Below are 24311 nucleotides of genomic sequence, written 5' to 3'. Positions count from 1 at the left end.
ACAAGCGCGCGCCCCGTGCAGGCCGGCGCAGGCAGCCCCGTAGCGCAAGGGAGGGCGGGAAAGGAAGGGGCGGGGATGCAAGGGCGAATCTATAAAGGGCGTCATTCGGCGAGTTCGCTCCTCAGAAGCGCCGAGAGCGCGGTCGGGACGGTTGGAGAAGAAGGCGGCTCCCGAAGGGGGAGAGACAAACTGCCGTAACCTCTGCCGTTCAGGAGCCCGGTTACTTATTTATTCGTTACCCTTTTTCTTCTTCCTCCCCCCAGAACCTTTTCCTCCCCCCCTCTTTTTTTTCCTTTTTTGGGAGACGAAAAATCTCCGGAAAGGGGGAGAAGAGCTCTTCGCTCTTTCTCATTTCCCCGCCTCCTTCCCTCCCCCACCTCTCCCTCCTCCGGCTTTTTCCTCCCAACTCGGGGAGGTCCTTCTCGGTGGCCGCCCCGACGGGGTCTGAGCACCTAGGCGGAGGCGGTGCGGGCTTTTTGTAGGGAGGTTTGCGCCTGCGCAGCGCGCCTGCCTCCGCGATGCATGGGGGTGGCCCCCCCTCCGGGGACAGCGCATGCCCGCTGCGCACCATCAAGAGAGTGCAGTTCGGAGTCCTCAGTCCGGATGAACTGGTAAGCGGCTCTGCCCTCCCACTTCTCCTCCCTCCCGCTCCCGCTCCCGCGGCGGGCGGGGCTGGACGGTAGTTGCGGAAACTTGGCGCTCCTCGCTGCCTGTTGGTGGTAGCAGCGTCCAAGGCAGCGCTGTGTCCTGCCTCTTGTCCTCCCAGAGTTAAGTTTTGGGAGGGTGTGAGCAAGGTTAGTGCTGTGTCCGAGATGCGGGTCTGGCCTCAGAGGTTCTTCGAAGCTTGTAGGAAGGGCTGGAGGGAGAGAAGAGGGACTGACTGTGCACGTTGAACGAGAGCAGAAGCATTTTAGGGAGATTCTTTGCAAATGTGGATAGGAAACTGAGCTCCAGATTTTTTTTCTTTCCTTTCTAAAAATACTAATTGAGCACGCAGATTTTCTCCCTTTCCGCTTCTGCAGATATTAATCGAGCGCCTCTGTGTGATAGGTGGAGGAGTCCTGTTGACGCAGTGGTTAAGAGCTCGGCTGCTAACCAAAAGTTTGGCAGTTCGAATCCACCCGTTGCTCCTTGGAAACCTCGCGGAGCAGTTCTACTCTGTCCGGTGGGGTCGCTGTGAGTCGGAGTCAACTCGACGGCAACGGGTTTGGTTTTGGTTTTATGTGCTGGGGATACAGAGCTGGCAAGGACCCTGCCTTCTAGAGGCTCCTTTCTGCGGGCAGGGGTGGGAGAAACAGACAGTGAGCATATGAACAAGTGAATGAGCAAGATAGCTTAGTTAATAGTATTTAATAAAGTGAAACCGGGGTAATGGGGCGATATTAGATGGGGTGGTGTTAGGAAGGGCTTGTCTGAGGAGGTGTTCTCAGGCGGAGAAAACAGCAAGTGCAAAGGGCCTGAGGGAAGAATGAACTTGGGTTGTCTCTTGGGCTGAAAGAAGGCCAGTTTTGTCTGGGCCTTATTGGGTGAGAGGGAGAGTGTTACACAAGTAGGCTGGAGAAGGGGAAGTGGGGCAGACCAGATGGGATCTTGTAAGTCATAGTGAGGAATCTGTATTATTCTGTTTTCAGTAGGAAGCCATTGGAGAATTATAAGCAGAAGGGTAGCATGACCAAATGTACGTTAAAAAAGAAAAAAAACAGCAACCAACCAGCCAGGATCGTGGTTGCTCTGAGAAGATCTGATGGGGGCGGAGTAAGAATGGAACCCCAGAGAAATGAGATCTGTGAGGAGGGTAGTCCCAGGGGAGAGCTGTTGGTGACTTGGACTCAGTTTTTGTGGCAGTAACAGGAGGGAGCCAGTTGGCTAGGGAGAATGGAGTTAAAGGGCTGTAACGCAGATGGAGACAATTTTGATGGGCGAGAGAGCTCAGCTGTGAGAGAGTTGTGTCAGGAGTTAGAACATCCTGACCCCACACCATGCCACAGAATAAATTCCAGATGGAGTTACGGCTGAGATCTAGAAAACAAAACTGTAAAAGCACTTTTGGGAGCCTGACATCAGGAGCAGAAACCCTAAGTAATGAATTAATTACAGGTAAATTTTATTGAGTGCCTGCCACGTGCTAGACACAGAGCCAAGTGTTTTACACACAAAGAAGAGCAAGGCAGATTTCACTACTTAAAAATAAGAGCCACTTTCATTTATCAGAGATGCCGTGGGTAAAGGTAAAACATTGGGAAGCAGGTGACATCAGAGAGTTAGATTTCATAACACACAGGGAGCAGTCACTCACAAATCAGAAACGCACACAGCTACCAGGAAAGTGGAAAAAATATGTGAACAGGCAGTTCACAGAAGTAGTAAAAATGGTGTGTAAAAATAATCAGCTTGCCAAAGAAAGGCAAATTAAAATATCATTTATACTTACCTAATTTTTCTCTTTTGGAAAAAACATTGGGACATAGGCATGCGTATACATTGTTGGAAGGAATGTAAAGGCATATAACCTTTTTGGAGGACAGTCTGGCACTTTTATCTGTCTGCTCTGACCCAGCATGCCCATGTTTAAGAATTTGTTAAAAGTTCTTCATTTCTCTCCTTAGACGTGCCCCTTCTCCACTCGTCTTACTCAGTAAATGGCTCCACAATTTATATGGTTGCTTAGGCCCAAGAATCTAAAAGCCACCTTTAATTTTTCTCTTTCTCACAACCTCCACTCAGTCCATCTGCAAGTATGTCAGCTCTGCCTTTCAGAATATGTCTGGAGTCCAGCCATTTATGATCATCTTCATTTCCGCCAGCATATTCCACCCCACAATCATCATTCCCCAGGCACCTGTAGTAGCCTCAGCCCCCAGTTGGTCTTCCTACAGTTCGCAGAACAGCTAAACATCTAGAGGAATCTTTTCATCGTGCTCCTTCCCTGAAGGAATACTCTCCAGAGCTCCCCAGTCCCTTATGTTTGGAGTGAAATGCACACCCCTTACTGTGACCTACAAGGTCCTTGTGAGCTGGCCCTTGCTTACCTCCTCTCCTTACCTTCTCCTCTTCGCTGTTCTTTAATCACACTGACCTGCTGCTCTTCCTTCGATACTACAAGCTCATTCCCGCCTCTAGGGCTTTATTGCTCACCTTCCTGCTTCTGGGAACAACATTACCCAGACCTCCAAATACCTGTTTCTTTTTGTCAGTATGTTCTCTGTTCAAATGTCATGTCATTCAGAGCACTTCCCTGACCATCCTATTTAAGATAGCATTCTCCTTTGAGTCCTTGGGTGGTGCAAATGGTTAAGTGCTTAGCTGCTAATGGAAACGGTGGTTTTAGTTCACCCAGAAGTGCCTCAGAAGAAAGGCCTGGTGACCTACTTGTGAAAAATCAACCACTGACAATCCCGTGGAGCACAGTTCTACTCTGACACACATGGGTCCGTCTCTTTTCTGTTTTATTTTCCTTCATAACCTGCCATTACCTGAAATGATAAGTTTTATCTGTTTCCTGCTCCCTCGCTAGAGGGTAAATTTCGTGAGGAACCTTGTCTGTGTTACCTCTGTTCCCTTGGCACCTTGAATGATGCCTGGCACACGATTACTTGAAATGAGTGGATGAGATAATTGGGCCAGTACATGAATGTATATGGAAGAGTGTTTATTGCAGTAGTGTTTGAAAATGACGATCATAAACAACCTAAGTGTTCATTAATAGGAACCCTTTCTTCGAATAACTGAGGGTCCGTTCTAACAATAGAGCAAGAGCTTCCCAGAGGTTGGATCTCTGTTCCCAACTGCTGAGGCACCCCAGGCAGCACCGCTGACTCACACGGTGCAGTGGGATATTTTCAACGTTAAAGAAAAACACAGCTGCGTTTGTTGGGTGCCCTGGGAGCTCATGGGGGAGGCCGCCCCATTTCAGCATTAGGTGGCGCTGAAGCCTGTCTCATGACGTCATGTTTTTGTGAAGCTGGGATTTCAGCAGTTGCTAAGCACCTGGCAAAAGTCAGTGTGAAACAAGAAATAAGGGTGGTGCTAGCCAATCTGATTCCAAGATTTGAGAAGTTCGCAGTGCCAAACAAGTGCCCGGCACAAATGTGTAATTTGAGAAAGAAATAAAAATATTTTTTTCTTTCAGTTTATGTGTATTACTTTTTCCAATGCTACTAAGGTCTTAGAGCGTAATTATATGTTAAGATGTTTGGATCTGATTACTTAAGTGGGTCTTTTAGGAACTTCCTTTGGGCTGGGGGTGCTGTGAAAGTTACTGAGACAGATAGCCCCGGTGGTGCAGTGGTTAAAGCGCTTGGGTGCGGAACAAAAGGTCAGAGGTTCAAATCCACAAGCAGCTCTGCTGGAGGCCGATGTGGCAGTCTACTTCTATAAAGATTACAGTCTTGGAAACCCTATGGGGCAGTTCTGCTCTGCCCTAGAGGGTCACTGTGAGTCAGAATTGACTCATTGGCAATGGGTGAAGGGCACTGTGAACTGGTCACATTTGACAGTCTCTGGATTAAAGGAAAACATTACTAAAAAGTACGCAGAATGAGACTTGATTTATGTAAGGATAACATGTTTGCATTTTTTAAAAGTTCACAAAACTTTTAGCAGTTATTTGTGTTCCGCTTTGGGTAAGTGGATAGGTGGGTAAGGGGCCTTTGTGGAGCAAGGGGTATTTAAGGTTGGAGAGTTCTCCAAAGGGCTGGGCGAGTGGTACACTGTAGGTACAGAGAGCTCTTAGAATTAGCTGCAAGATAGAGTTTCTGCGTTTGCTGTTATAAGATAGGTGTGGATGTTGCTGGCTTGCTCAGAGTCGGGGTGGGGTGGGGTGCTTGACTGCTTTAAAAGGAGTTGATCCTGGTTCATTAAAAACACCATTTATTGACTGTCTACCATGGAATGTATAATCGTATTTATAGCCTAACTTATTCCAAGAAAGATTTAAAGCAGGAATATACTGCTTTAGGTAAAGTGTATGCTACATCAGTAAATCAGAATGTTATCCCTGTTTTCAAATTATTTATAATTTAGTGAGGGATTTCCTATACGTATAACAAATATTTACTCAGATTTTGGGTGGCACAAACTGTTAAGCACTTGGCTCCTAACCAAATGGAGGTTGAAGTTCACTCAAATGCACCTTGAAAGAAAGGCGTGGTGGTCTGCTTCCAAAAAATCAGCCGTTGAAACCCCGTGGAGCACAGTTTTACTCTGACATACGTGGGATTGTCATGAATTGGAAGGGACTCTATGGCAACTCTGTTTTTTTTTTTTTTTGTACCATGTGCTGGATACCGTGCCAGGCAATGAGGATATAAAGATAAAACATGATCCTTGCCCTCAAGGATTACAGTCCTGAGACAAATGTGTAAACAAGTAATTAAAGTTCAGCTGAGAACCTTGCTTGAGGTATGGGTAGAGCTAGGAGGAGTAAGAGAAGACTTTATAAGAAGGTAATATCTGAGCTAGGTCTTAAAAAATGAATAAAAGTTTAGTCTGGAGGAAGCACGTGAAGCAGAATGAACTTTGAGAAGTCTTTTGTAGACGGAGCTTAATGTCGGGCTGGGAGAATGTGGAACCACATAAAGCTGTAAAAGTGGGTTGCAGGCGAATTGTAAGGACCTTGAATACTTCACTAAAGGCAGAGGAGAGAGAATGAGTATTTACTGAGAACCTACCACACACAGACCTTACGTTTTGTGACCTTGGGTTACACAGCCAGAGCAGGGCAGTTCCTGAGTGGGAACCCAGCCTGTGACCTGCCATCCCCCTGGAGTTTAACCTTATCCTCTAGGCAGTGAGGAACCAGTGTTTGGTGTGAAGGGTTGGTGGCTAAAGTGGTTAGAATGTATGACGGAAGCATAGTCCTTCCCATCAACTAGAACATTCATGTCTGCTGCTTAGGATACCCTCCTGCCCAGTCTCAGAATGCCTGGAAGTAGAATTAGTCAGAAGGGTGGTTGGCTTGGTAAGTGTGGACTCTGAGCAGAGGGAGATAGAGTTTTGAGCGTGATTTCCCTCAGGCCTCTCTGCAGTGACAGTTCTGGCAGCCAGATTCAGGCCTGCTTCCGCGTTTTTGTGTTTTTATTCAAGGTGAGCAAATTCTTTGTGGTTCTCTCACAGAACAGCCGATGGGTTCCAGCTTTGTTAATTTAGTCGCACACCAGGCCTGGCCCCTTGAGATTGCATTAGGTCGACTTGATTAGCGTTTTGGGTGTTCAGGACCTCTTCAGCCTTGCACCTGTAGCCCATGTTGGTTTCTGCCCAGCCGTGGCTGATCAGCTCTGTATGAGGGGATTACTGGTCTGTCAGGAGCAACCACTGTTTGTTCCGAGTTCTTTGAGGACACCTCCCTGGAGTTGAGAGTCTTAAGCAGTTTAGTTCAGATTAATAGGCATTTATTGGTAGCCTGCTGGGTGTTAGGCAGGCACAAGGGACCCAAGATGAAGGAGGGATCCAAGATGAAGGAGAGGTGTTGCCTGCCTGAGAGGAGCGTATAATCTGTGAGGGAGATAGATCTCTCCTAGAGAGGGGCTGCGGAAGCACACAGGGACCCTGGGTCTAAATGGGGAGCCGTGAGAAACCTTCCTGGAGGAAGAGTGCCTGAGCTGAGTCTTGAAAATAGAGAGGTTTGTCCAGTGGGAAAGGCATTCCAGGCAGAGACAGCATGGTGCGGAGGAGGGCCTGCATGTTGTGCTGGATTCCAGGGGGTGGAGGAGATTCTGTTGCTGGTGAGTAAGTAGGAAGGTGTGGAACATCAGGGAAATGTAGGTGGAAACGTCAGATGGCACTTTTGTCTGCCATTGTGCTGAGCTTAGACATCTTTCTGAGGACAAGAAGGTATGAATGATTAGATTTCCCTTTTAGAAGGAGCACCCTGATTGTGGTGTGGATAGACTGGTGAGGGAAAGGCTGGGGACCGATGAGATACTAGTTCACTGCCTCAACTAGGGCAGTGGTAACAGGGACAGAGAAGAGGGGCAAGAGACCAAAATATTTAGCAGTTAAAAATGACCTGAACTTGGTGAATGATTGGATAGTAATAGTCGTCATTTAGTGAACACCTGTTATGTCCTGGGCTTAAGCCAGTGAGTGATTCAGTCCCTACTGGTTACATAGTTCATAAGGGATAGAGCCAGAACTCCTCCGCTTAAAGAGAGGTTTCTGACTCCAGCGCCCATACTCTTTCAGCAGTTTTGTGCCAGTATAGGTTTCTGACTTAAGTGCCATCTCCTGAGATTGGGACTAAAAATCAGAGGGTTTTGTGGAAAAGAGAATTTACTTTTAGACGTGTTGGGTTTGAGTTATCTGTTGAATATCTGCAGGGGGCTCAGCAGGTAGTTAAGTATGTGAATCCAAAGCACGGAAAAATGGTGAGGACTGGAGGCAGATAGTTGGGAGTCATCAGTATGTAGGGCGGCTTGTCAGGTATGATGAGAAGTGGACCACCTCAAACCCACGAGAGCAGCAGTAGAACAAGGCAGAGGAGCCTGGGAAGTCAGAGAGGTAGGAGGAGAGTGTGGTGTGGAAGCAGAGGGAGAACTTGTGCAAAGATGAAGCAGGGTCTCAGCTCCAGTGTGTCACGTGTAGCGGAGGGCCAGCAAGGTAAGGACTGAGATGGGCTGTACATATGGCAGAGTGGAGCTCCTCAGCCTATCCGGAGAGGCTTTAGTGATAATGGTGGTGGTGAGAGAAGGTGTCGTATTTAGGAAAGAGCTGTGTGTAAATCACCAGTGATCGCCACGTTTTGCTGATTTGGACCCACCCATCTGTTTTTCCAGCATGATGCAGTAGAAAGGCTGTACAGGTGAAACCGATAGACCTGGGTTTACATCGGCTCCGCCACTTTCTTCCATTTGCATGACCTTGGGCCAGTCAGCTTTGTAACCTGTAAAATGGAGACAGTGATAAGTTAGTTATGAAGATTAGAGTGGAAGTCAGCTAGCACTTGTGCTCGGCACCAAGAAAACGTTAAATGGATTCTCGAGTTTAAGTCATTATTTATGCGGCAGCCTAGTAGAGTGGAATGAGCATTTGTGTTGGGAATATGGAGAGTTGGGTCTGACTTCCTGTGGCGCCTTCAGATGGAGGCTTTGGCAAGTCATGTCACGCAGCTTCAGGTTTCTTACATGTAAAAAAATAGTAGTTTATTCTTGTGAGGTTAACGGTTAAGATGAGAGTTCTAAAATACCTAAGTTCATTTGGTGTCTGACATTAGGGTAATACGCACATGAAAGTTCTCGTTAAATTCCTCTAAGTTCTACTGGGAGTTCAGTGGACCAAAGCCTAGCTAATTTGGTTTTCAATGTGAAAGATTACTAAAGGTCGCCACAGCCAATCTGTAGCCTAGCGCAGAAAGCTTTTCTGAGTTCTATCTCCCTCGTTCCTTTACTGAGTTACCCCATGTATCCTGGCTCCACCTTCCTCAGGATTCCAGCTACCAGCTCCGCATTGGTCCACCTTGGTCCACCTCTGCTCCAGATAGTTCATTCACCTGTCCTTCTAGCACCCAGCTTTCCTGTCTTATCTCATCTGAACATGGAAAGGTTCGGTCAAGTCGGACCGTTGAGAAGATGGCAAGGAAGAGGTGTAGAGGCAAGACTGTATTTACAAGTGTCTGATTGCTCACTGAGGCACCCTGGTGGCACAGTGGAAACCCTGGTGGCATAGTAGTTAAGCACTACAGCTGCTAACCAAAGGGTCGGCAGTTCAAATCCACCAGGCACACCTTGGAAACTCTATGGGGCAGTTCTATTCTGTCCTACAGCGTTGCTATGAGTTGGATTCGACTCGACGGCGCTGGGACTGGGTGGGTGGTACAGTGAAGCGACTGACTGCTAACTGAGAGGTCGGCAGTTCGAAACCACTGACCACTCCATGGAAGAAAGATATGGCAGCCTGCTTCTGCAGAGACTTAACAGCCGTGGAAACCCCATGGGGTCACTGTGAGTCGGAATTGACTGGTGGCAGAGGGTTTGGTTTTGGTTTTGATTTCCTTATCAGGAGTTGAAGTTAGAGTTGGAAGGGTGGGTCTGGAGACAGGACACCTCCGCTGTCATACCAGACAGGCAGGTACAGCGAGTCCCTGAGGGAGGACTCAGAGTTGTGATCTTGATTTCAGTTTTAGGGAGGAAACAAAGCATTGATTTTTTTTTTTTGCCCCCTCAAACAATTTTTATTTCTTTTTTTGTGGTAAATCCTATACATGTGAATTACCTAGAATTCAACCAAGAGGTATGTCTTGGGGTTTGAGTCCTAGAGGTGGGCATTTGCCCCAGGGTCGACGGAACTCTATTTAGAGTACCCCACTCCCACTCAGGTGGGAACAAGCTTTTGACTTGTGACGTTCAGCTTTGACATTGTCCCAAATGACATTTGTCCCCCATATCTCCCAACCCAGGATAGACTTGGCTAGTTCTTCTCAAAGTAGTTTGGGATTCGCTTGGCTTTAGTGCAGGAAACTAGGATTCCTATTTAGTTGTTGGCTTTTTTTTTTTCTTCACAGAAGCGAATGTCTGTGACAGAGGGTGGTATCAAGTACCCAGAGACAACTGAAGGAGGCCGCCCCAAGCTTGGGGGACTGATGGATCCAAGGCAGGGCGTGATAGAGCGGACCGGCCGCTGCCAAACATGTGCAGGTAAGTGCTGGGGGCCGGAGAGGAATCCTGAGGGGAAGGAGAGTGCCTTGGGTCCTTGGAGAAAGCCAGGGCTGAGGGTGGACACCTTGGAGACTTGGTCTCTGAGGTGAGTGGGAGCTAGAAGGGAAGATGTCAGTTCTGTGCTCCCATAGGAAACATGACAGAGTGTCCTGGCCACTTTGGCCACATTGAGCTGGCCAAGCCTGTCTTCCATGTGGGCTTCCTGGTGAAGACCATGAAAGTCCTGCGCTGTGTCTGCTTCTTCTGCTCCAAACTGCTTGTAGACTCTGTGAGTGGCTGAGGGGCCCTGGCCTGGGGAGCGGGGCTGCTTGGCTGGGGGAAGGGGCCAGGCCCACCTGATCTTGCTCTGTTTTGTCTCCAGAACAACCCAAAGATCAAGGACATCCTGGCCAAGTCCAAGGGGCAACCCAAGAAGCGTCTCACACATGTCTATGACCTTTGCAAGGGCAAAAACATCTGCGAGGGTGGGGAGGAGATGGACAACAAGTTCGGTGTGGAACAGCCTGAGGGCGACGAGGATTTGACCAAAGAAAAGGTGACTGGGGCTGCCAGAACCTGGCGGGAGGGACGCGGCAGGAGGTGGTCAGAGGGGTCTGGAGGGAAGAATGACAGGAGGTAGCAGAAGAAACAGGACCCAGAAGGGGATAGAGGAGTGGGAGGCGTTGGCCTGCTGGGGGAGTACGGCTCTGAGGGCTCCTCTCTCACCTGGGAAGGGCCATGGCGGCTGCGGGCGGTACCAGCCCCGGATCCGGCGCTCGGGCCTGGAGCTCTATGCAGAGTGGAAGCATGTCAACGAGGACTCTCAGGAAAAGAAGATCCTGCTGAGCCCCGAGCGAGTGCATGAGATCTTCAAGCGCATATCCGACGAGGAGTGTTTTGTTCTGGGCATGGAGCCCCGCTACGCACGGCCGGAGTGGATGATCGTCACGGTGCTGCCCGTGCCTCCCCTCTCCGTGCGGCCCGCTGTTGTGATGCAGGGCTCAGCCCGCAACCAGGTCAGCGTCTCGGGCCTCGGCCTCTTAGCTGGGTGGCAGGTGTCTGGGGAGGAAGCATCTGGGAGTGGGGTGGGGGTGTGCAGGGGCCCGTGGTGGGGTGGAATACTCGGGGGTGACGGACAGATAGATGTGTTTGGAAATACCCTGTCACCTACCAGCTGTGTGACCTGTCATGAGGTCCTTGGTGTGGTTAAAGGTCACGAGGTGCTTATCTGTAAAATGCAAGTCCCAGGTGGTATGAGGATGGGAGGTGAGGGCCGGGGTGGCACATAGGTGTGAGTGCTCAGTAAGTGGTGGCCACGGTTGTGATGATGGTGGCTTCCTACCTCAGGATGACCTGACTCACAAACTGGCTGACATTGTGAAGATCAATAATCAGCTCCGGCGAAACGAACAGAACGGCGCGGCAGCCCATGTCATCGCAGAGGACGTGAAGCTCCTGCAGTTCCATGTGGCCACCATGGTGGACAATGAGCTGCCTGGGTTGCCCCGTGTGAGTCCACACAGTCCCCAGCCACCTCCTGTGCCTGAGAGGAAAAGGGGTCAGAGGCAGGGTGACCGCCAGCATGAGGTCTCAGTCCTGGCAGAGAGGCCAGTGCTGACTGCTGGGCGCTTCCCACCCCTGTTTCCTCACAGGCCATGCAGAAGTCTGGCCGTCCCCTCAAGTCTCTGAAGCAGCGGTTAAAGGGCAAGGAAGGTCGGGTGCGAGGGAACCTGATGGGCAAACGTGTTGACTTCTCAGCCCGCACGGTCATCACTCCCGACCCCAACCTCTCCATTGACCAGGTTGGCGTGCCCCGCTCCATTGCCGCCAACATGACCTTTGCGGAGATTGTCACCCCTTTCAACATTGACAGGTACGTCTCAGTTCAGATGCCCTGCCTTCGAGTGGCCAGGGAGGCATGACCATAGTGGTGAGGCTTTGAGAAGAGGTGCTGCTCTCCCTGCCTTGAGGGATGGGCTCTGGTGAGAAGAGGGTAGGGCTGGAAGTTTAGAAGGTTGGATTTCCACTTGGGGCTTTGGGGTGAGGGTGGCAGCAAGGATTTCCGGGGAAGCGTTTTGTTCATTGCACCTCTTTCCTCCCTAGACTTCAGGAACTAGTACGCAGGGGGAACAGCCAGTACCCAGGGGCCAAGTACATCATCCGAGACAATGGCGATCGCATTGACTTGCGTTTCCACCCCAAGCCCAGTGACCTTCACTTGCAGACTGGCTATAAGGCATGTAGCAGGAGGCTCTCTGAATGGGCACGGGCTGGGGTTGGGGGTCTGAGGCTGTCCTGTTCGTGAGGAGCCAGGCCTGCTGACTCTTTGTTTTAAAGGCTGCTGCTGTTCTGGGCATGCTTGTAGCCGCCCACCACTGATGTTCAGGGTGGGTGTCACAGAAACCCCAGGGACACGTGAGGGATTAATGTACATCGGGAAAGGGGGAGAGGGCAGAAGGCTTCATGTTCAGAGTCTTTCTTGGTTTTCCTGAGACTGAGTGTCTTGAGGTTGATGGATACTGTGTCTTACTCATCTCTGATAACCTGGTGTCTAGGCCAGAGCCTGGCCCAAAGGGAGTGTTTGATAAGCATTCCAAGTGACGTAAGTAGCCTACATTTCAGTCTACAAAGCATTTTAGATCTGTCGTCATTTCACTTGTCCTGTACCTCCTTCACTGAGACCTTTCTGGTCCTCACCTCGCTAGGTGGAACGGCACATGTGCGATGGGGACATTGTTATCTTCAATCGACAACCAACTTTGCACAAAATGTCCATGATGGGCCACAGGGTCCGCATCCTGCCCTGGTCTACTTTTCGCTTGAATCTTAGGTCAGTCCCACGACTGAGGGAAGCAGCTGGGAGCAGCGGGCTGGGGCAGGGCTGCCCCCCAGGTTCACTAGAGACGTCTCCCCAGCTTGACTTTCTCTTTACTACAGTGTGACGACCCCGTACAATGCAGACTTTGATGGGGACGAGATGAACTTGCACCTGCCACAGTCCCTGGAGACACGGGCGGAGATCCAGGAGCTTGCCATGGTGCCACGCATGATCGTCACCCCCCAGAGCAATCGCCCGGTCATGGGCATCGTGCAGGACACGCTCACGGCAGTGCGCAAATTCACCAAGAGAGATGTCTTCCTCGAGCGGGTGTGTGGCCCTGGAGCTGAGACCTGGCTGGGGCAGGCAGCAGGGTCCCTGGGTGGCGAGGTGGGAAGAGGGAGAGGGAGCTGTGGCATTTTGCCCTGTCTGCCCTAAGACTGCCTTTTCTGGCGAGGTGGGAGGAAAGCAGCTGAGGAAAATCGGGGGCCAAAGTGTGGGGCTCTAGCACCTTACTTAATGCTTTAAAATTTCACGTAATTCTAAAATTCCGGAAGTCTATAAAGTAAAGATGAAGGGAAAAATAAATGATCTTATTAGAATTTTGTTTAGCTGTTTTTTTTTACCTTTGTTTATTCACTTATTTTCTAATTATAGAAGTGATTTGTGCTAATAAAAAAAAAAATTGTTTGGAAGAATTTTTATTGAAAGTTTGGAAAGCACTCTGCCTTGCCTGATGTCCCTTTGCCTCCAGAGTCTGGCCTCCCCTGGCATCCTGAGAGGTGAGACTTGCAATTCTGACTGCCGTCCCCCGCCTCTTCCTCTCAGGGCGAAGTGATGAACCTCCTGATGTTCCTGTCCACGTGGGACGGGAAGGTCCCCCAGCCAGCCATCCTCAAGCCGCGACCCCTGTGGACGGGCAAGCAGATCTTCTCCCTGATCATCCCAGGCCACATTAATTGTATCCGTACCCACAGCACCCACCCTGACGATGAGGACAGTGGCCCTTACAAGCACATCTCTCCTGGGGACACCAAGGTGGGGGCTGACTTCTGGACATGCGGGGACAGGGTTTGGACATAGGAGTCAGAGTAGAGGCCCTGAGTGGGTGCTTTGTTCCCAGGTGGTGGTGGAGAATGGGGAGCTGATCATGGGCATCCTGTGTAAGAAGTCTCTGGGCACGTCAGCTGGCTCCCTGGTCCACATCTCCTACCTGGAGATGGGCCATGATATCACCCGTCTCTTCTACTCCAACATCCAGACCGTCATTAACAACTGGCTTCTCATCGAGGGCAAGTGCAGCGGCTCTACCAAGTCCTCTCCTTGCAGCCTTTCTTCCCACACTTCTTATACTGCTCTTCCACCATCACCTTCTCTTTCCTCCTTGGATTCGGTGTTTTTCCATCTACTCTTTGTACTGTGATTCCATCCTGCTTCTTGGAAGTCCAAAGGGGTGTTGCTGATGTTTCTCATTATTTCTAGGTCATACCATTGGCATTGGGGACTCCATTGCTGATTCGAAGACTTACCAGGACATTCAGAACACTATTAAGAAGGCCAAACAGGATGTGATAGAGGTGAGAGGGAAGGCTGAGCAAAGACTGAATGAGAGGCACTGAGGGACTTGAATTTGGCAAGAGCAAAGACGGTGTGAAGGGTAGAGGGAAGGGAAACAGGGCAGGGGCTGATGTCTCACTGAGCGCTCTGCCTCTTCTGCCCAGGTCATTGAGAAGGCGCATAACAATGAGCTGGAGCCCACCCCAGGGAACACTCTACGGCAGACATTTGAGAACCAGGTCAACCGCATTCTCAACGATGCCCGAGACAAAACTGGCTCCTCTGCCCAGAAATCCCTGTCTGAATACAACAACTTCAAGTCTATGGTGGTGTCTGGGGCCAAAGGCTCCAAGATCAACATCTCCCAGGTGGGGAGCCTTATCTTTTCATATGTGGGGCCACAGTGAAGGTTGAGAGGAAAAAGAAGGCAGGTGTGTGTTGGGCGGGGGGATTTGGGGAAGACTATCAGGGACTCTCAGGGAAAGGAAGTTAGATCCACCACATGTCTTCTGTGTCCCAGGTGATTGCTGTCGTCGGGCAGCAGAATGTGGAAGGCAAGCGGATCCCGTTTGGGTTTAAGCACCGGACTCTGCCTCACTTCATCAAGGATGACTATGGGCCTGAGAGCCGTGGCTTTGTGGAGAACTCCTACCTGGCCGGCCTCACACCCACTGAGTTCTTTTTTCATGCCATGGGGGGTCGTGAAGGGCTCATCGACACAGCTGTCAAGACTGCTGAGACTGGTGAGGTCTTCAGACCCAGGGCCCTGCCATGGCTGGTACCGAAGGGTACCGCAGGCTGAGAGAACCCTAGGGGTGGGCTGGGGTTCTCAGCCTAAAGGCTGAGATGTAAGTGTGGCCTTTGTGACATGCAGGAAGGGTAGAGCTCAAGAGTGAGGTGAACACCCTCGTCCTGATTGCTTTACAGCATTCCGTGATGCAGGGTCTCTGCTCTGGGCCTGTCACGTGGAGGTGGTTCTTGGGGAGCTCTATTGGGCCTCATGCTTTCATTAAAGGTTCTCAGGAGGGTGGGGACTGCCAGCCCCAGGGGAGAGCTGGCTCTTCTGGGGATCAGGTGGGCCAAAGCCCTAGACTGGGTAGCAAGGTTCCAAGATAGGGCAGTGTCTCCTGGCCTTGGGTCGCTCATCTAATGACCTATCCCTAGGATACATCCAGCGGCGACTGATCAAGTCCATGGAGTCGGTGATGGTGAAGTACGACGCAACTGTGCGTAACTCCATCAACCAGGTGGTGCAGCTGCGCTACGGCGAGGACGGCCTGGCGGGCGAGAGTGTGGAGTTCCAGAACCTGGCTACCCTTAAGCCTTCTAACAAGGCTTTTGAGAAGAAGTGAGAAGAGGGGCAGGCGGGTGGTTCTGCCCTGGGGGACTTGAGGCCTGAGCTGTAGAGTTTTTACTTCCTTCCCCCCGCCAGAGAGATGGCTTTACCTTTTAAAGCACTGTCCCCACTCTCTGAAGGCAGCTGTGAGATGGGAGGTGGCGTGGGGTGGGGCATACAGTTGAGGCTCATCCCCACTGTGTCTCTGGTGATGGCAAAAAGCAAGCCCAAGGGGGTGGGCACATGCCAGGCCCCACTGGCAGTCCTTGAACCTGGATCTTCTATTTCCCCGCCCAGGATTCTTGCCCCTAAAGCCCTGTTCTCGTGGCTCTGCAACTTGGGAGCCTCACAGTGCTTGTTGAGGTGATCAGACCCCAGAGCGCCCTTGCCCCTGACCCCACTCGTGCTGCCTGCAGGTTCCGCTTTGATTATACCAATGAGCGGGCCTTGAGGCGCACCCTGCAGGAGGATCTGGTGAAGGACGTGCTGAGCAACGCGCACATACAGAACGAGCTGGAGCGGGAGTTTGAGCGGATGCGTGAGGATCGGGAGGTGCTCAGGGTCATCTTCCCAACTGGTGACAGCAAGGTGCGTGTGGGTGGGAGTGCTGGGGTGGAGAGTGCAGCTGCCGGGTGGCCGTCCTCGGCCCATCCCTGTGACCCTCCTGCTGTGTCCTCGTCGCTCAGGTTGTCCTTCCCTGTAACCTGCTGCGCATGATCTGGAATGCTCAGAAAATCTTCCACATCAACCCCCGCCTTCCCTCCGACCTGCACCCCATCAAGGTGGTGGAGGGTAAGTACCTGCTTAGAGGGGCTCCGGGCCAGGCTGGGGGATGGGGGCCTGCCGGGCCCGGCCTGACGAGCTTTTCATCCTGCGCTTGGCCCCCAGGAGTCAAGGAGTTGAGCAAGAAGCTGGTGATTGTGAACGGGGATGACCCCCTAAGCCGGCAGGCTCAGGAGAATGCCACGCTGCTCTTTAACATCCACCTGCGGTCCACGCTCTGCTCCCGCCGCATGGCTGAGGAGTTCCGGCTCAGCGGGGAGGCCTTCGACTGGCTGCTTGGTGAGATCGAGTCCAAGTTCAACCAGGCCATTGTGAGTGCCGTGCTCTTGCTGGGTCCCTGTTTTTCTCCTTTTATCTATGACGTCTCTGGCTCCTAGAGCAGCCCACCTCTGTGTGCAATCACCTAATAATAGCCCTCTTTCACTATAGGACTTCTGTGTGCCAAGCCCTGTGTCAGTGGTTTATCCTTTTTATCATAGCAACCTCAGAACAGCCCTGCTGGGGGTGGTGGTTGGCAGTTCCATGTTGCAGAGGCCAGAACAGGCTTGGAGAGATTGTATGACTATATTGTATGATAGACACCCAGGTAGTAAGTGTCATAGCAGAATTTCAAATAGGATTATTGTTTATTTTCATGCACTGTCTGTTGTGTGCAAAATTCTGATTTAGTTGGAGTTAGGGAATTGGAGTAAGTAGGGAAGAGATTACAGATACCGGGATATGTTACCACTACTTTTATGAATGTCATGGATAACGGAAGGGGAGAAAAGCATAATTACAGGCTTGCTTCTAAATCTGCTTAATATAGATCGTTTTATAAGTTAAGTAATTAAGAATGCATTGGGGAAAACGACAAAACATTGGAAAAAATTAAAGAAGACCTAAAAAAAATAGAAAAACATTTCACGTTCATGGAATGTAAGACTTAATGATGACTGTATTCCCCAAATTGATCTACTGATTCGATGCAATCCTGTCTGCCTGCATTGCAGAAATTAAGCTGATCTTAAAATTCATGTGGAAATGAAAGGGACCCAGAATAGCCAGAACGACCTTGAAAAAGAAAAAAGTTGAAGGATGCGCACTTCTGATTTCAAACCTTATTACAAAGCTGTAGTCACAAGACAGTGTGGTACTGGGATAAGGAGTGACACCTAGATCAATGGAATAAAACTGAGAATCCAGAAATAAACCTTCACATTTATGGTCACTTGATTTTGGACAGGGGTGCCAAGGCAATTCAATAGGGAGGTTTTTTGTTTTTGTTTTTGTTTTACAAATGGCGCTGGGACAACTGGGTCTCCACGTGCAAAAGAATGAAGTTGAATCCATACCTCACGCTGGGTACAAAAATTAACTTGATGTGAGAGCTAAAACTATAAAGCTTGTTGTAGAAGAAAACAGTCTTAATCTTCCTGATCTTGGGTTAGGCAATGGTTTTGTAGATAAGACACCAAAAGCATTAAGGAATCAAAGAAAAAAATAGATAAATTGGACTTCATCAAAATTCAAAACTTTTGTATTTCAAAGAGACCATCAAGGAAGTAAAAAAGCAACACACAAAATGGGGGGAAATATTTACAAATCATGTATCTGATAAGAGACTTGTGTCCAGAATATGTCACAAGTCAACAATAAAAAGAAAGATAAACCAAACATTTGAATAGACATTTCTCCAAAGAAGATATACAAACAAGCCAGTAAGCTCATGAAAAGATGCTGAACATCATTAGGTGTCAATGAAATGCAAATTTAAACCACAGTGAGAAACCATTTTATAGTCTTTAGGATGGCTAAAATAAAAAAGGTAGACAATAACTAAGTGTTGACAAGAACGTGGGGAAATTGGAGCCTTCATGCATAGCTGACGGGAATGATGCATTTGCTTGGGAGAACAGCTCGGAAGTTTCTCAGATGTTAAACATAGAGTTATTACACTGTTGCCATCGAGTTGATTCTGACTCAGGGCAATCCTGTAGGACAGAGCAGAACTGCCCCACAGGGTTTCCAAGGAGCGGCTGGTGAATTCGAACTGCTGACCTTTTGGTTAGCAGCTGAGCCCTTAACCACTGTGCTAGCAGGGACCCAGAGTTACTGTGTGACCCAGCAGTTTTACTCCTAGGTATATTAGCCAAAAGGACTGAAAATGTGTCCATATAAAAACACAGGTGTTCCAGAGCACCAGCATTCACAATAGCCAAGCAGTGGAAAGAGCCCAAATGCCCATCCACTGATGAACAGATAAACAGAATGTAGTATATCCACGGAAGAGAATGTTATTCAGCGATGAAAGGTGATAAGCTATCAAGCCATAAAAAGACCTAAATGGTCTTAAATACAAATGACTAAAGTAAAAGAAGCTAGTCTAAAAAGGCTACGTACTGTTTGATCCCAATTAAAAGGCTGAATTTTACGGTATGTGGTAATATTTTGAAAGTAGTGCATTAAAGGGGGCAGGAAAATTAGAGTACTGAAAACGGAACAACCAGAACCCAAAGAGAATGTTGACAAAATATGGAAAACGTATTAACATCTTTGATCGATTTGTGTGAAAATGGTCAAACGGTAACCTAACTTGCTGTGTAAACTTTCACTAAAAACACAATAAGGTACTATTAAAAAAAAAAAAAAAGAAAGCATTAGGGAGCTTTCTATCTGGAAGGCTGCTATAAAGTGAATATCTAGCCTGTCATTTTAGTATGCTTTTAGAAGTTTGGATTTTACATGATAAAGTATTTGGGTGGGCACTAATGGTATGCTGGAGATGAACCTCTAACCCCACGCTCATCTGCGCCTTGTTCCCTAAGATTAGAGTGTGGTCTCTCCTTGGCTGCATCCCTGTCTGATTCACCAAAGCGAGTGGTTTGCTTTGTCTGATGCTAGCTTTCCTTACTCCTTAGGCCCATCCCGGGGAGATGGTGGGAGCTCTGGCTGCACAGTCCCTAGGAGAACCTGCCACCCAGATGACCTTGAACACCTTCCACTACGCTGGTGTGTCTGCCAAAAATGTGACGCTGGGTGTGCCCCGACTTAAGGAGCTTATCAACATTTCCAAGAAGCCAAAGACCCCTTCCCTTACCGTTTTCCTGCTGGGCCAGTCTGCTCGGGATGCTGAGAGAGCCAAGGTGGGGCTTGGGGGTGGTGAGCTTGGCAGGAGGAAAAGGAGGGGAACTCTGCCCTGAACAAAGGGTTTTGGAGGGTTCAAAGAGGTCTTTGGAGTTACCAGCATCCCTGTGCCATGAATCCTTCTCCCTTCCCAGGACATTCTGTGCCGCCTAGAACATACAACATTGAGAAAGGTGACTGCCAACACAGCCATCTACTATGACCCCAACCCCCAGAGCACAGTGGTGGCAGAGGACCAGGAGTGGGTGAATGTCTACTATGAAATGCCTGACTTTGACGTGGCCAGGATCTCCCCCTGGCTGTTGCGGGTGGAGCTGGACCGGAAGCACATGACAGACCGGAAACTGACGATGGAGCAGATTGCGGAAAAGATCAATGCTGGTGAGCCTGGGAGGGCAGGCCCAGCTCAGGGTCCTGCCTGGGATCCCACCTCTGGTGTGTTCACTGCCCTCTAGTTGCCCCATCCTCACCGTCTTCCACATACCGGGTTTGTTCCTCCAAGACATCTTGTCTCCAGGATCTGTGCTTTCCTAGCCCTCCTAGTATATCCCGTTCCCCTCGGCATGCCCTTCTGTTCCTGGTATTTCTCCTCCTTTCTGGAGGGATTCTATAAGGATGGGGAGCCAAAAGCAAACCCTGTAAGGGGAGAGCTGAGAGTGAACACTGCCAGGGAAGCAAGGCCTGTTAGTGCGGTCTTTCTCATGGCTCACGCCTGTCCCTGCCAGGCTTTGGCGATGACTTGAATTGCATCTTTAACGATGATAACGCAGAGAAGCTGGTGCTCCGCATCCGTATCATGAACAGTGACGAAAACAAGATGCAAGAGGTAGGTGGGACCCAAGAAGAAACTGGTATGTCAACGTAGGAAATCACTAAGTTGTGTCAGTGACCAAAGAAATAGAGATGCTCCATCCAATTTGAGAATGGGGGATGGTGGAAAGAAATGGTTTTCAAAAGTTTTCGGCAGCAATAAATCCTTGAAATCTAAAGTAGTGGTCAAATAGATAAAATAGGTGGTGGTGAGGTGGGGTTGTGTTTCCGCAGCCCTGTCACCTGGCTTCTCCCCTGGGGCTCCTGCAGCCTGTCCTCCGAAGGCAGTACCAGCTCAGCCATGAGGGGGCGCAGGTGGGACAGTAGGGACTGCCATGTCCTGGGGAAGGTGGTGTGACAGTGTGAAACTGACCAGTGAGCTCGCTCCTGGGCTCCTAAAAGGTGGTTCACGATGTGGGTGCCTGGTTCTTGAACACTAAAAACTCAGACCTTACTCACTGTTGAACTGCAGAAGAGTTGGGGAAATTTTCATCATTCTTGCTGGAGTAGGGTACGCCACCACTAAAGGAGAGTAGTGTCAAGACAGTACCAGCCTGGAAATGTGCTTGGTTAAGTGCCAGAACAAGAACGGGAAAGTGTTGGATGCCTGCTTATAGCGGTTGGGATGCGTGCGTGCGCACATGTGTACAGGCCAGGTCTTGGACAGGACCATGCAAGATGGGAGTTGGCTTAGGATGGTGGGGTGTGGGTACCTTTTCTTGTTTTGGGGAGAATCTTACTTTAAAAGCCTGATAAGTAATCTCAGGTGAACTGAGGAAGTGGAGCCTGGTGGCTGGACTTGGTCCTGAAGAGGCTGTAGTTTGCGGGGAGAGCCTGGGAAGAAACCGGAGAATCCTAGGGTTGCAGCCTCACTCTTGTGGCAGGAGGAAGAGGTGGTGGACAAGATGGATGATGACGTTTTCCTGCGCTGCATCGAGTCCAACATGCTGACCGACATGACCCTGCAGGGCATTGAGCAGATCAGCAAGGTCGGCCCCCCCAGCAGCTTCCCGCCTGCCGCGCCCCTCCCTCCCTCCTCCACCATGCCTAAGCCGGCTCTCTCTCCCCAGGTGTACATGCACCTGCCCCAGACGGACAACAAGAAGAAGATCATCATCACTGAGGACGGGGAGTTTAAGGCCCTGCAGGAGTGGATCCTGGAGACGGACGGCGTGAGCCTGATGCGGGTGCTGAGCGAGAAAGATGTGGACCCAGTGCGCACCACGTCCAATGACATCGTGGAGATCTTCACGGTGAGCTGCCGCTGAGCTGCCCTCTCGGCTGCCTTTCTCAGTGTCTCTGGGACCTTCCCTGGGCTCCCAGATAGTGCTTCCATAGAGTTTCCTTGCTCAGAGTTTTTTTATGCCTGAGTCCACTTTGGAGCCTGGGATTCACTGACTTGCGACTCTCCCTGCTGATCTCTGGGTAGTGGTGGGAGCGGGGAGCAGAATGAGTTCGTGGTGCTGACCCCTGCCCTGTGCCAGGTGCTGGGCATTGAGGCTGTGCGGAAAGCCCTGGAGCGGGAGCTGTATCACGTCATCTCCTTTGACGGCTCCTACGTCAATTACCGGCACTTGGCTCTCTTGTGTGATACCATGACCTGCCGCGGCCACCTCATGGCCATCACCCGGCATGGCGTCAACCGTCAAGACACTGGACCTCTCATGAAATGTTCCTTTGAGGAAACGGTAATGGCAGAACCTCTGAGCAGGGTGGAGGGAGAGAGGGACCAGAAGGTGGGGCAGCTGTGGAAAGGAGGGCACCTGCTGAAGTGCAAATGGGCAGTGGGAATGGCGGTTCTGCACATCCCGGGCACTGAGCGTGGAGGGTCTAAAGGGGCCTCCCCCTGCTTTTGGCCCTTCAGGTGGATGTGCTCATGGAAGCGGCTGCTCATGGGGAGAGTGACCCTATGAAGGGGGTGTCTGAGAACATCATGCTGGGCCAGCTTGCGCCCGCTGGCACTGGCTGCTTTGACCTTCTGCTTGATGCGGAGAAGTGCAAGTATGGCATGGAGATCCCTACCAACATTCCCGGCCTGGGGGCTGCTGGACGTGAGTATGGGGGCCTCGCCGCATGGAACCCAGCTGGGCCGGGGAGGGAGTGAGGCAGGCAGTGGGGTGGGGGTGTCTCCAGTCTCTGGGTGCCTTTCCTCATAAGTCACTGCATATCCCTTTGTAGCCACCGGCATGTTCTTTGGCTCAGCACCCAGTCCCATGGGAGGAATTTCTCCTGCCATGACGCCCTGGAACCTGGGTGCCACTCCAGCCTATGGCGCCTGGTCCCCCAGTGTTGGTGAGTAACCTGGCCCAAGGAAGAGAGCCCTTTAGGTACGTCTGAGGGTGGGTGAGCCGATATTGTTGGGAGTACCCGGTGTCAGGACACTGGAGGCCTAGGGAAAGGCATTGGGGAGTTCGGTTGGTCGCCAGCTCTGGTTTTAACCTGTTTCTCTCCTCAGGGAGCGGAATGACCCCAGGGGCAGCTGGCTTCTCTCCCAGTGCTGCTTCAGATGCCAGTGGCTTCAGCCCAGGTTATTCCCCTGCCTGGTCTCCCACGCCGGGCTCTCCGGGCTCCCCGGGCCCCTCAAGCCCGTACATCCCCTCACCAGGTGAGTTGTTCCTGTCTGTCAGGGGCCAGGTTCATATCCTCCTTGATCCTTCCTCTGGACGAGTTTCCCATCACTTAACTCCTGTATCGGTTTGCTTCCCACAGGTGGTGCCATGTCTCCCAGCTACTCACCAACGTCACCTGCCTATGAGCCCCGCTCCCCAGGGGGCTATACGCCCCAGAGTCCTTCTTACTCCCCCACTTCACCTTCCTACTCCCCTACGTCTCCATCCTATTCTCCAACCAGTCCCAACTATAGCCCTACATCACCCAGCTACTCACCGACTTCACCCAGCTACTCGCCAACCTCCCCCAGCTATTCTCCAACTTCTCCAAGTTATTCTCCCACGTCCCCCAGTTATTCTCCAACTTCCCCAAGCTACTCACCGACGTCACCTAGCTATTCACCAACCTCTCCCAGCTACTCACCAACCTCTCCCAGCTATTCACCAACATCCCCCAGTTACTCGCCAACGTCACCCAGCTATTCTCCCACCTCCCCCAGCTATTCACCAACATCTCCAAGCTATTCACCAACATCTCCAAGCTATTCACCAACTTCCCCGAGTTACTCACCCACCAGCCCTAACTATTCCCCAACCAGTCCCAATTATACCCCGACGTCACCTAGCTACAGCCCAACATCACCCAGCTACTCACCTACTAGTCCCAACTACACGCCAACCAGCCCTAACTACAGCCCTACCTCTCCAAGCTATTCTCCAACTTCACCGAGCTACTCCCCAACCTCTCCAAGCTATTCCCCTTCAAGCCCACGATACACACCACAGTCTCCAACCTATACCCCGAGTTCTCCCAGCTACAGCCCTAGCTCACCCAGCTACAGCCCTACTTCGCCCAAGTATACCCCAACCAGTCCTTCCTACAGCCCCAGCTCACCAGAGTACACCCCAACCTCACCCAAGTACTCGCCTACCAGCCCCAAATACTCACCCACCTCTCCGAAGTACTCTCCTACCAGCCCCACCTATTCGCCAACCACCCCAAAATACTCACCAACATCTCCTACTTATTCACCAACCTCTCCTGTTTATACCCCAACTTCCCCCAAGTATTCACCTACTAGTCCCACTTACTCGCCCACTTCCCCCAAGTACTCGCCCACCAGCCCCACCTACTCTCCCACCTCCCCCAAAGGCTCCACCTACTCTCCCACCTCCCCTGGGTACTCACCTACCAGCCCCACCTATAGCCTCACCAGCCCGGCCATCAGCCCAGATGACAGTGACGAGGAGAACTGAGGGTGAGCAGAGTGCAGCGATAGCTGGCTAGGGAGGAGGGCGCTGTGGTCGTCTTGCCCCCCCCTCACCACCTGGTAACCACACCAGCCCTCTTGTACATAATGCCTGTGATATAGTTCCCCAGGGAAGTTCTGGATCCCATTTTCGATGGGCTTTTTGTCTTGTTTTTTAAGTGTGCTTTCTCAGAACCCACTCGCCCAGTTGTGGTTTCTCCTTCCTGCCCCGCCTACCCCAGGCCTGTCCCCACACTGAGGCTCCTTCTTTGCCTGTGGCTTGATTGGGGTAAAGGATGTTTTCACTTCTTAGGGGTAGTTCCTGCTGTGGGTCACTACATTGAATTTTCAGAAGAAACAAAGTTAAAGCCGTCTTGTCTGTTATTTTATTTT

General features: G+C 50.7%; 1 protein-coding gene across 1 annotated transcript; it reads left to right on the top strand.

Moving 5' to 3' along the window:
- Positions 1-132: 132 nt before the first annotated feature.
- Positions 133-24311, top strand: POLR2A (RNA polymerase II subunit A). Its single transcript, XM_049860113.1, has 29 exons — positions 133-611; positions 9497-9629; positions 9782-9918; positions 10012-10185; positions 10364-10645; positions 10977-11138; positions 11282-11502; positions 11733-11865; positions 12335-12459; positions 12567-12777; positions 13276-13485; positions 13571-13739; positions 13930-14024; positions 14169-14372; positions 14525-14747; positions 15169-15352; positions 15757-15928; positions 16027-16132; positions 16229-16434; positions 19024-19248; positions 19384-19630; positions 19975-20075; positions 20944-21048; positions 21130-21312; positions 21544-21747; positions 21924-22110; positions 22238-22351; positions 22515-22664; positions 22769-24311. Exons 1-29 carry the CDS (start codon positions 519-521, stop codon positions 23923-23925), a joined length of 5913 nt encoding a protein of 1970 aa, XP_049716070.1. The 5' UTR covers positions 133-518; the 3' UTR covers positions 23926-24311.

The sequence above is a fragment of the Elephas maximus genome, chromosome 19 (assembly GCF_024166365.1).
Source record: "Elephas maximus indicus isolate mEleMax1 chromosome 19, mEleMax1 primary haplotype, whole genome shotgun sequence".
Lineage (NCBI taxonomy): Eukaryota > Metazoa > Chordata > Mammalia > Proboscidea > Elephantidae > Elephas > Elephas maximus.
The sequence above is the reverse complement of the archived record's forward strand: the minus strand, read 5'-3'. Positions and strand labels throughout refer to the sequence as shown.